This window comes from Ordospora pajunii (assembly GCF_021821965.1).
Source record: "Ordospora pajunii strain FI-F-10 chromosome Unknown Cg_02A, whole genome shotgun sequence".
NCBI lineage: Eukaryota > Fungi > Microsporidia > Ordosporidae > Ordospora > Ordospora pajunii.
In genome coordinates, this window is record NW_026848117.1 from 1 (window position 1) to 10,477 (window position 10,477).

At 43.2% G+C, this 10,477-nt stretch overlaps 9 protein-coding genes across 9 annotated transcripts; 4 read left to right on the top strand and 5 right to left on the bottom strand.

Moving 5' to 3' along the window:
- Window positions 1-236: 236 nt before the first annotated feature.
- On the top strand, window positions 237-1,307 carry HK407_02g02520 (uncharacterized protein; the record flags this gene model as incomplete). The annotated part of the gene is made up of 1 exon (XM_060420252.1): window positions 237-1,307. One exon carries the CDS (start codon window positions 237-239, stop codon window positions 1,305-1,307), a length of 1,071 nt encoding a protein of 356 aa, XP_060277558.1.
- A 196-nt stretch (window positions 1,308-1,503) lies between these two features.
- Window positions 1,504-3,498, bottom strand: HK407_02g02530 (uncharacterized protein; the record flags this gene model as incomplete). Its single annotated transcript, XM_060420253.1, has 1 exon — window positions 1,504-3,498. The coding sequence occupies one exon, from the start codon at window positions 3,496-3,498 to the stop codon at window positions 1,504-1,506; it is 1,995 nt and encodes a 664-aa protein (XP_060277559.1).
- Window positions 3,499-3,624: 126 nt separating this feature from the next.
- HK407_02g02540 (uncharacterized protein) lies at window positions 3,625-3,876 on the top strand (the record flags this gene model as incomplete). Its single annotated transcript, XM_060420254.1, has 1 exon — window positions 3,625-3,876. The coding sequence occupies one exon, from the start codon at window positions 3,625-3,627 to the stop codon at window positions 3,874-3,876; it is 252 nt and encodes an 83-aa protein (XP_060277560.1).
- A 39-nt stretch (window positions 3,877-3,915) lies between these two features.
- On the bottom strand, window positions 3,916-5,190 carry HK407_02g02550 (aminotransferase; the record flags this gene model as incomplete). The annotated part of the gene is made up of 1 exon (XM_060420255.1): window positions 3,916-5,190. The coding sequence occupies one exon, from the start codon at window positions 5,188-5,190 to the stop codon at window positions 3,916-3,918; it is 1,275 nt and encodes a 424-aa protein (XP_060277561.1).
- Window positions 5,191-5,244: 54 nt separating this feature from the next.
- HK407_02g02560 (putative thioredoxin) lies at window positions 5,245-6,822 on the bottom strand (the record flags this gene model as incomplete). The annotated part of the gene is made up of 1 exon (XM_060420256.1): window positions 5,245-6,822. One exon carries the CDS (start codon window positions 6,820-6,822, stop codon window positions 5,245-5,247), a length of 1,578 nt encoding a protein of 525 aa, XP_060277562.1.
- Window positions 6,823-6,895: 73 nt separating this feature from the next.
- Window positions 6,896-8,053, bottom strand: HK407_02g02570 (uncharacterized protein; the record flags this gene model as incomplete). The annotated part of the gene is made up of 1 exon (XM_060420257.1): window positions 6,896-8,053. The coding sequence occupies one exon, from the start codon at window positions 8,051-8,053 to the stop codon at window positions 6,896-6,898; it is 1,158 nt and encodes a 385-aa protein (XP_060277563.1).
- Window positions 8,054-8,259: 206 nt separating this feature from the next.
- Window positions 8,260-8,580, bottom strand: HK407_02g02580 (uncharacterized protein; the record flags this gene model as incomplete). The annotated part of the gene is made up of 1 exon (XM_060420258.1): window positions 8,260-8,580. The coding sequence occupies one exon, from the start codon at window positions 8,578-8,580 to the stop codon at window positions 8,260-8,262; it is 321 nt and encodes a 106-aa protein (XP_060277564.1).
- An 89-nt stretch (window positions 8,581-8,669) lies between these two features.
- HK407_02g02590 (uncharacterized protein) lies at window positions 8,670-10,052 on the top strand (the record flags this gene model as incomplete). Its single annotated transcript, XM_060420259.1, has 1 exon — window positions 8,670-10,052. One exon carries the CDS (start codon window positions 8,670-8,672, stop codon window positions 10,050-10,052), a length of 1,383 nt encoding a protein of 460 aa, XP_060277565.1.
- A 166-nt stretch (window positions 10,053-10,218) lies between these two features.
- HK407_02g02600 (ribosomal protein L24) lies at window positions 10,219-10,477 on the top strand (the record flags this gene model as incomplete). Its single annotated transcript, XM_060420260.1, has 1 exon — window positions 10,219-10,477. A coding segment is annotated over one exon (259 nt), but the record flags the coding sequence as incomplete, so codon positions are not given.

A 10,477-nucleotide genomic window follows, 5' to 3' on the forward strand; every position in this document is an offset into this window, starting at 1 on the left:
TTACCTGCTGCAATATGCCAACCATTTCTTTGCCAACACTTTCTTATTGCTGTACATCTGTAGATCTTGAGTATGCTCAGATCTGCTAGCCCATTCACATCGAGCTGTGTCATGTAAAGTCCCGTAATGCCAAATATGTTAAATTCTGCATAGCTGGTAGCACAGCCATCGGCCCAAGCCCTACATAGTCCTAAACATTATTTGGTAGTTCTATGACACCAGTTTTATTTCCAGTAATGCTTTGCATAGATAATTTGCTGATAAATTTCTATATACAGATGCGCATATGCATACCCATGACTGAGCAACAACATAATCATAGCAACAGAAACAATGAAAGCATAGGATCGAATCATACTGAGAATATGGAGCACCTGAGGCATAGGCACAATGTTGACAGTGATACAGATGTCAGTGGTACAAGTGCCATCACCGGAAACGCTGCTGATTCCAGCAACACTCATACAGGCAGCATATATGCACTTGGCAATACAATATATAACACAATGTGTGCCCATACACATACAGCACAGCATTACACACTTAGGTACATTCATAAGTGCATGCAAAGCATACGTGAATGCATGCACAATATCCGGTATGTATCAGTGCCTGCGGATGGGTCACAAAGCATACCTCTGCACATTCCACGCAGCATGCTGTATGCTGTTGCAAACAGAGCGATACCAGATATTGCGCTTGCGGTGGCAGTCCACCAAGTATGCGTGCTGTTACGCATAGTGTCTGTGGCAAATGCAGCGGCGGTTATTGTGAATGTGATGTCTTTTGTGCTGCCTTTAGTGAATGCAGTGTATGTGGTATATGTATCTGTTAACAGTATGGCTCGTGTGAGAAGTAATGAAATAATAACTGCCGATGCAAGCAATGATACTGCAAGTGCAAATACTCACGCAATGATAATGATCAGAAACATACCGATTCTACCTGTCACGCTAATAGTTATTACTATTATGTATATATCAATACATAACAGCACACGCAATATTGAGCCGATGTTGATAGGACTTATGGCGATGCAGTGCATGTGCTCACAATGTATAATAGTGTTTGGCGGAGATGTGTCGAATACGACAGCGGTGGGTGTTCTTATATGTACGGTACTGTATACCGCAGGAATGGGCATAAGCAAACGAGCAATAAGTAGCAATACAAGCAGTAGTAATGCAGTGGTGAGCAGGTTAGTGGCAAATGCAGGAACAATAGGCAAGTGTATTGCAATGGCAAGTGGGCTAGCAATGATTATGATAGTCAAGCACAGCATACATACAGACATGAGATCACAATAAATGAAGCAAATGCATATATGGATATTCAGAACGATTTGCATTATGTAGAGTCTGAACATATGTGCATCAATAAATGTTGTTGATGTAACGATGAATATACAGGCAGTGGCATTGCAAATATGAGGAAATGATTATACTTGTATTTTATTTGAATATTCATACGCCAAGCTGTATAATATCACTGTTTACCCCTGAATCACTTGAACGGATTGTATCGTTTACTATTTACTTGATTTACATCCTGTTTAGTGCTCACATTCAATAAATTCTCATTCTGAGTTGTTTCTGCACTGATATGCTGTGCATTATGATCTGCATTCTCTTTATTATCCACTTCATTCATATTCATCTGTTGTATGCTTGTGCCCTCATCATGCTCTATGTACAATGGCACATTAAGTGCAGTATACTCGACATGAGGTGACGGAAACAGTCTCTTTGACTTCGATAGCAGCACTATATTATTCTTGAACACTGTAAGGACATCCGTGCTAACATCGCACATCCTCACGGCCAATCCTTTGTACAAACAATACATCTTCTTGTTCATCACATAGAATAATCTTCCAATCTCATCAAAGCATGCAAAGCTTACAGCATATGGCAGCATGTACCTGCTAGTCCTTTCAAACAGCTCAATAACAAATAACTCATTTCCAAACACTGCAATTGTTCTTCCATAACAACATATCATGTGTGCATTCGGTATAAGGCAATTAAAAATCTCTTTCCCGGTGTAGTCAAATATTCTGATCTCGTCCTCAAGAGTCACAATCATGCTATCACTGACACAAATCGCCTTAGATGCAATTTTCTTTTCCCATTTCATGCCAGGCCCTGTGTAGAACACCATCGATCCATTTCCAACTGCTACATTGTCTCCACAGAATCCTCCATGTGTGCATCCATTATTGTCATCAACTTCAATCGTTCGTCTGGTCACATCATGATAGCTAACTTCAATTCTATGAATGCTTCCATTCTTCACACAAATCATGTATCCTTCGATGCTGTAGCACAAAAGCAGTCCTTCATTCGTACTAATTCCTTGTAAGCATTGATATTGTGCACTGCCACAGTCCTTCACTCCATATCCTTCATATACTTCACTACTGTCAGTCTTCATCCACAAATCACTCAATTCTCTTCTTGCCTCAACGCTTTCATCAAAAAACACACGTAAATTCTCATAGCCTGCATACTCTGCCGCTTCCATGCATTCACGCTTTCTTTTTGGCCTCTTCGCTTCATCATTTCCCGAATATACTCGTTCAGCGCCATCTTCCATTCCATCAACTCTTACCTTCTTTTCTACTATTTCGTCAGCTCTAAACACAACATCATTCATGCTCGGGTATTCCTTATCAAGTACTCCCTCAATACATTTCATTACTCCTGCTTCATACCTCAATATCCTGTTTCTATCGTCATCATACACAAACATACCTCCAAGCCTCATCTTCTTTACTACCTCCTTGCTATTGAAATCAACCACACTCACCTCCTCTCCGCATCTCACAAATAGCACTCCTCCATTCTCACTAAAAACATACTCACATATCCTTTCCTCCATAGCCAGGCACGTCGAAAATGCATTTCTTGTCTTGCAATACAGCATGCTCCTTTCGCTTGCAAACACATAGTTCTTGTACACAAGGCTTGGCGCCACAATGTCATACACCTTCTTAGACGGATACACCGTTATCTTGTTTCTCATGTCTGCAACAAAGAGCTCCACTCCATCACTGCATATCATCCTCACAGGCGCCGAATGCTTGATTTCCTTAACCAAGTGTATCAATGGCATCGCATGGGCAGAATCCATCCCATCACTTTCGCTGCACATTGAGCTTAATGGTATGCTGCTCCTCTGCACATTGCTTTCTCCAGCTACCCCATAAACCTGGATAACACCCTCTTCACTACCACAATACAGAAATCCATCCAAGTAGAACACAGCAGTCATTGGAGCATTCGACTTAAACACAATGGTTTCATTCATGCTAAGAAGGTCTATCATGGCCAGTACTCCATCGCCTGTTCCAACAAAAACATGTTCCTCGCTGCACACAATCACAGCACCAGCACCGTATTCCTTTCTATGTATAATGGCAAGCGTTATTATGTCCATGACAAGCAGTACTCCGTCATCAACAACATTCACAAACTCTTTGTTCTTGCAAATGTTCATGCAAAGGCATTCAGCCCCAGAAAATATTTGCAATGAGACACTGCATGCACATTTACAGCGATCCAGGCTCTAAATGCACGCAACGCAATCGAGTCATATCAAGAACACGCAAGCATGCCCATACGCATGGATTCGATTGAAAAGTTAAAGACACAGATATTCAGTGATAACTACACAGAAATCAACGACACAGTGGATGAGTGCCTGGACAACATCCTAAGCAACTACAACCACTCACATATGGTGGTTTTTGCAAGACTGGTGGAAATGCTTGCTGAGGCGTGTCCAAGCAAGAAAACACAGCGAACACTAATGATAATCGATCTGATCAAGTTTCCGCTCAAAAAGTCGATTGAAAATGCAACAGAAAGCATATGAGCAGTAGCAATAACTGTATTGGATTAAAACACCTTGTATTCACCATTTATTAATCAATAGCAGCAGCTTGCTGATGTCTTCGCTACGCATTCTAATGTTTAGACATATCCTTAGCGAAGGTGTGGGATTGTGGTTGAACCCAACAATGACACTGCTTTGCGCAAATGCATCTCGGATATCCAGGACTTCTTTGAGTAATGCATCGTTGGACACATTCATCCTGTACTCGGGTTTCTTTGCAACTATCACCATCGGGGAGGCTCTGGACGACACAATCTCATATGTGGCGGATGCAAATCTCCGGTGAAACTCATCGGTGATTGATTGAAGTGCGTGATAGTCAAAGACAGTCTTGATGTTCAGTATCGCAGCCACGATCAATGCACTTGGCGTAGATGCAGAAAAGCAGTATGAGGATCCTGCTAGGCGCTGATAGTCGATTGTATATGATGTGCCCGTTACAAATGCACCAGTGCTGCACAACCCGTGGGACAGCGATCCTATCATGATGTCGATCTCACGGAGCGCAACCTTGTTCATTCCACACACGCCTTGCTTGTGCAGCAGCGGAATAGCATAAGACTCGTCTAGAATAATCCGGAATCGGTACTTACGCCTGATATCAAGAAGCTTTCGTATGTCTATAACTGCACCTGTGTTTCTGAACAATCCCTCAACAACCACAAAGCTTTTCTGCCTTGGTACGAAGAAGGCCTCAAGCTTTGATTCAAGATCGCTAAGATCAGCAAACTCTATTGCCTTGGCCCTTGAAAGACATATGCCTCGCAAGATTGCTTCATTGCAATCCTTGTGATAAAACACTGCATCCTGTTGCATACAGAAGCATGTGATGACGCTGTTGACAGCAGTGAAGCTGTTTGGATACACTATGGATGCCTCCACTCCCATTTGTGTGCTTATAACAGACTCGAGCTCAAGATGAACATCCAAAGTTCCATAGAACCCTCTTGGGCCACACGTTCCAACGCCATATTTTCTTATTGCAGCAACAATCTCGTCCTTGTTCTGCATTCCTAGGCAAAATACATCGAAGCTGGCTACATCCAGCGCATCAACAGGATATGCACCAGGAAGAATCAGCGTGCTGGGAACATCCGTTATCAACTTATCTGGTCTGAACTCATCCACAAGCCTATCAATCACATGCTTCGGAAAGACTATGACATCAGCCTTGGACTTGTACCTGAATCGCACCACCAGGTATATCACAAGAGTTTCAAACAGAATCTTCAGAACATCCCTCCAGTAAAAGCACAAGGCAGAAGCCGCTGCATACACAAAGTCCTCCATCATACCCCTCTGTGTTGTTTGCTTGCTGTATTTATCAAAAATGTGTCAGATCAGAAATCAATGTGCTTTATTTATTCTCTTCCCAGACCTGGATACAGATGCGTAATAGGCACCAATTGCAGCAATCACAAGCCCAAATATGCCATATCTCAGGAAATTAATGCTCTTGCTTGGATACATCGGAAGCTTCTTGTTCTGATACAAGCTATATGCATCCATCGCCGCAGACACAAAGTTCTCTTCAGTAAGCTTGACCTTCTTATGGTAGAACAGATTCATCCATGGCTCAAACACAACCAGCGAGGGAACCGAAATCCTTGGCAGAAGCGATGGAATGAAAAGAGGATAGTCGTCGATATCCATTGTTCCAAACACCATGTCTGTGTACGGAACACCCAGGTGCCTGTCTGCACTAAACTCGTTCATTTTGTTTGCGAACTGCTCTCCTCTTGTTACAAGAATCATCACCGGCTTGAGACCATGGAATATTGAGTAGAAGTTCTGGTTGTCCACCTTCATCAGGTACTTGTAGTGTGTATGGAATATCCAGTCGGTTATTTTTGCCTCGTCTCCAAATGTGTCGGTGTATCTATAGAAAACTCCATTCTTATACACAGAAAGAATTGCTGCATCTGCAGGATCAGAGGTTGTGTATGCATTTTGCTCGCTGCCAAGCATCTTTGGGAATATCGATGCCTTGCTGAACAGAGCAGGATCATCCGACCGGTATATCCTTGCCTTGAATTTATACATGTGTGCCATGCTCTGGAAGTATTGCGTGGCTAATGCAAGGTTCTTGTGGAACACAACATAGATGGGCTCTCCTTGCTCAAGAGTAGACACTGCCTGATTAAACGCATCCACAGTCAGGTTTTGGAACGACTTCTCGATCAGCTTGTCGCAGAAGTCAATCAGTCTTGGCATATCTGGAATTCCTTCTCTCTCTATGAATGGAACAATCAACCCGTTGAAGATTCCCGATATCGACGGATAAGACCTGACATCATACCTATTGATGAACTCCGCAGACTCAGCACTATTGATCTCGCCAAACGTAAGTCTGTTTTCATAAACCTTTGCAAGCTCTGCAAACATCTCTCGGTACCTGTCATCATCTCTTGAGTAGAACAGCACAACATGTGGGCCGTCAAAGCCGCTAAGGAAATCGTTCTTTGTCAGCTTTCTAACAGAAGGCTCGTTCAGTACAACATGCCCATCAAGCACGCTTCTATCAACACCGGCGTGGCTAACAATGAAATTAACTATTGCATCATAGTCTTGGAAACCTTCTAGCCTGCCAACTAGCTCTCCGTCCTTAGTCATCTCAAGTGTTGGATAGCTGGTGACATTCTTGCAGCTGCATTCGTCGCAATTCACGTTTCGTATCTTTATGTCGATTTCGTGCCTGTCCATCTTGTTACTGATCTCCTCAATTAACGGCTCAATCTTCTGGCATCCAGGGCACCACGGCATAAAGTACTTGCTAAGCACATAGCCATCGTTTATAGGTTGACAGCTCTCAGTAATCATTGCAAGGCAGCCAAGGAAATACAAAAGAATCATTATGTTTACAAGCCCATCCCTCTTTATACAAAAATCAGTAAACACTCCAAAACACTGTTTCAAATGATTCATCAAGAGCAAAGCCAAGCTGAAAGCAAGCTCATATTAATAATTAGTCTGTTTAATTACTTCAAAACAGCCTTCCTCAATTACAGAAGTAGAAACTCTCTGTGTTACAACTCTTCATATCCACAGATGCGTTCTCAAGAGTGCTGGTCACAATGTCAGACATCTCTGTGTCATCCTCGGAGCTCATGTACTCCTCCTTCTTCTGCCGGTATGCCTCAATGGCTTTCTTCATGACAGTTGTCTTGTCAAGCGCCTTGATTGCATTCCAGAAAGAAGTATTCTCAACATTCAAAAACGCAATCTTCACCGCAAGCTCATTGTCTGCATTGTAGCTCTCCCACCTGCTCTTTCCAAACGACCTGTCATCAAAGTCATCCATAAACACAGAAAACTTCGACTTGAATTCCTCATCAATCTTTTCATAATTGATGTTCTCAATGTTCATCTGGATCTTGCATCTCTTTGGAACACCCCTGTTTGTCCACTGGATCGTAACAGTCGACGGCGCTCCAGACACATGCCTTCGTTTCTCAATGTCGTTGGGAAAACGATCCTCCCTTATCACCTTCTTGTTTCTGCTCTGCTTATTGATCGTCCTGTATGAGTCAACTGCTCTTTGTATAAGCCCTTTCTTTCCATATAGCAAAACTGGATTCAATGAAACAAACTGCCACGCAAGCCTATTGCACTCGGTCTCAAATCCCCATCGGTTCCCAGTGTACATCTCGTTCGGAAGATTCGCTCTGGGATATACACAGTTGTCTGCCTTGAACTTTTCGTTCAGCTTGCCAATGTCAACGCTGTCAAGATCAAACCTCACGCAAAACTCGTTGTCCTCAAGATCCGCTTTTGGCATTGCATCCCTCGCCGACTCGCTTACCTTCGTCACGTACTTGAAGCACAGCCGCTCCTCTCCATCCACAAACCGCACATATGGCGGTGGTGCAGGCAGATTCACAATCTTCCTGTTAGACGGCCTTCTGTTCTCATCGTTCTTCTTCTTCTTTCTTTTCTCCTTCTTCTTCCGCCCATATCTAAGCCTCATCTCCTCCTCGTTCCTGTAATGCATCTGCCCATCAGACTGGTAAAGATCATCCTCAACAAAGTTGCGTAGCTTCAACGAATTCGTCTCGTTCTCCTCATATCCGCGCTCGTACATCCCTTCATCGCTTTCGTCCCGGAATTGATACACAGACTCTCCAACTCCATCGTAGTCTGCTCTCTCTGCTGTCATCAAACCCCTCTCCTTTCTTATTTTTATATTCTCAGATCGAGGACTCAAGGGATGTAAAGGAGCAATTAAATCCCTTTCATGCAATATTAATGCGCAACAATTACCACGCAGTCTACTCGCTCACACATGTACACTCACACAGATCACTCTCCTCGCCTGCTCATCCGCACTGCCATACAAACAATAATCCATCGGTTTTCAATGCTTCAATTCCGCATTCCATCCATCAGGCTCAATGCATGGATACCTTTCTTCATCTTGCTCGCCTTCGCCAGCAAATCAAGATATGCTTGCTCTAATCCATCAATTTCTCTCTGTATCGTGTCGATTTTCTTATTGCTCGCTTCTGCCACAAAAAGTATCTTTTTCACGTAGTACTCCTCCATTTCATCTATGTGTGTGGCTATTCCTTCCTTTATTGCTACCAACATTTTTGCAATGTCGCCTGCATCATCGCATCGGCTCAGAATCTCGGCAATCACGCCCTCAAGCACCGCTATTTCCTTGCACGAATGCCCTGCCTGCATCATAAGGGCTTGCTGTACTTGGCAAACCAGGCACTGTCTCTCGGCATTCAGTTTAGGCTGCCATAAAAAATATCTCCATCTCAGGGCACATGCTATGCACACAAGGCCTTGCTGAAGCTATAAGCAGGCTCAAGTCGTCCACATCGATAAAAGTGGTTTTGGCTGAAACACCAGCAAGCATCTGTGCTGCAAATATAATCGCATCGATACTGCACAGGGAGATGATTCGTTTTGAGATCTGCTTCGGGCATGCACCAGACATTTGTGAGAACACAAACGACCTTTGCATCGTTATTGGCTTGAACAACACTGAATATGCAAATTCCCTTCTTCTGAGCAGCAGGACCAATTCTGCCATAAGAAGCAGATTTGAGTGCACATGCAGTGTGTGTGAGATGTATCCATGCGTCCTGGCATATTCACTTGCGAAAGAAGCAAACTGTATGAGTGAAGAGGCGATATGGCCAATGGCCATCTGCTTTGAGTTCTACAGGATATTTACAAATACAGGCCTGATGCATGAAGAGCATGCATGTGAAAAGGAAAATGAACAAGAGAATAACAATCATGGGCATATTCCGAAAAGAAACAAAGATGGACACGTAACAGACAGCATCAACAACACACGACAGGAAGCAATGTGCAATGGATGCACGTCTTTGCATGCAGATCTTGTTCTTGAGGCCGAAAAAAAAAGATTGTCCACCGAACTAGATGGAATACACTATGTAAGGAAACCAATGATTTCGTTTCTGAACTCCACAAGCCTTTTCTGCGCACTCTTGAACGATATTCCGTTTATTCTTGCAAGCAAAGTCTACCACAAGGACAAAAGGAGCGAGTCTGCCAAGATCCATGAGTATTTGGCAAGAAAGGGGATATCGAATGAAATTGCACATGAGAAATACACAAACCTGAGCTATGAAATAAGAAAGCTGATCAGCATGAGCTTTCCTGAAAGAATGTGTTTTATCAGGAAAATAGGTCATAATACCGAAGTAACATCCATTGAGAGTTTTTTTCTTGTTTGCTACCACTTGCTCAAGGGATCGAATATAGATGCGTTCTTAAGTATGTCGTGCATGAATGGGTTACAAATGGAAGAGAGCGCTGCACTTTATCACAGGCTTGTTTCTATGTATAGGGAATGTATTGCAAATGCAAAGAGGATTGGAAGAGTGTTTTTTTTCAGGATCCGTGTTCCAAGGGTTCTGAGCAGCGTATCGATTGGTATACTTATTCATGTATACGGATGCTATTTTGAGATGTTTGTGGCAAAGAGGCATAGGGATGCAAAGGGAATGGTTGTTATGATCGAAGGCTGCATTGAAGGAAAGGTTGCTGTTTGCACTGATATTCAGTCGGTAATAAATAAGTGGAAGCATCTGGATCGGACTACAGGATACTTTGTAATAGACAGAAACGAGCTATCTAAGCTGGTTGATACTTTGAAGGCCGATGCTGTATATTGAGCTACTTCAATGCCAGTGTGTAGCAAGGAGCTGTGTAATAAATATAATAGTGTCATTCTGTGTAATAACTATGTTATTTGGTGTGTAATTATTGTGCTGTGCATCAACTGTTGTGCACTGCATCTGGTGCATCTGCATACAAAAAGCAGTGCTGCGCAGGGGCCCAATGAGAATCGAGAAGTGCTGGTTCTGCTCGTCAAGCATATACCAGGGGCATGGAAGTGTGTATGTGAGGAACGACTCGAAGGTGTTTCGGTTCTGCAGGTCGAAGTGCAGGAAGCTGTTTGAGAGACGAGTGAATCCGAGGAAGGTGAGATGGACGAAGATCTCGAGGAAGGTGATGGGGAAGGAGCTGTGCAACGACCGTGTGCTTGAATTTGAGCACAGGCCGGTAGAGTTGAGGATCTATGATCGTGACGGACTGG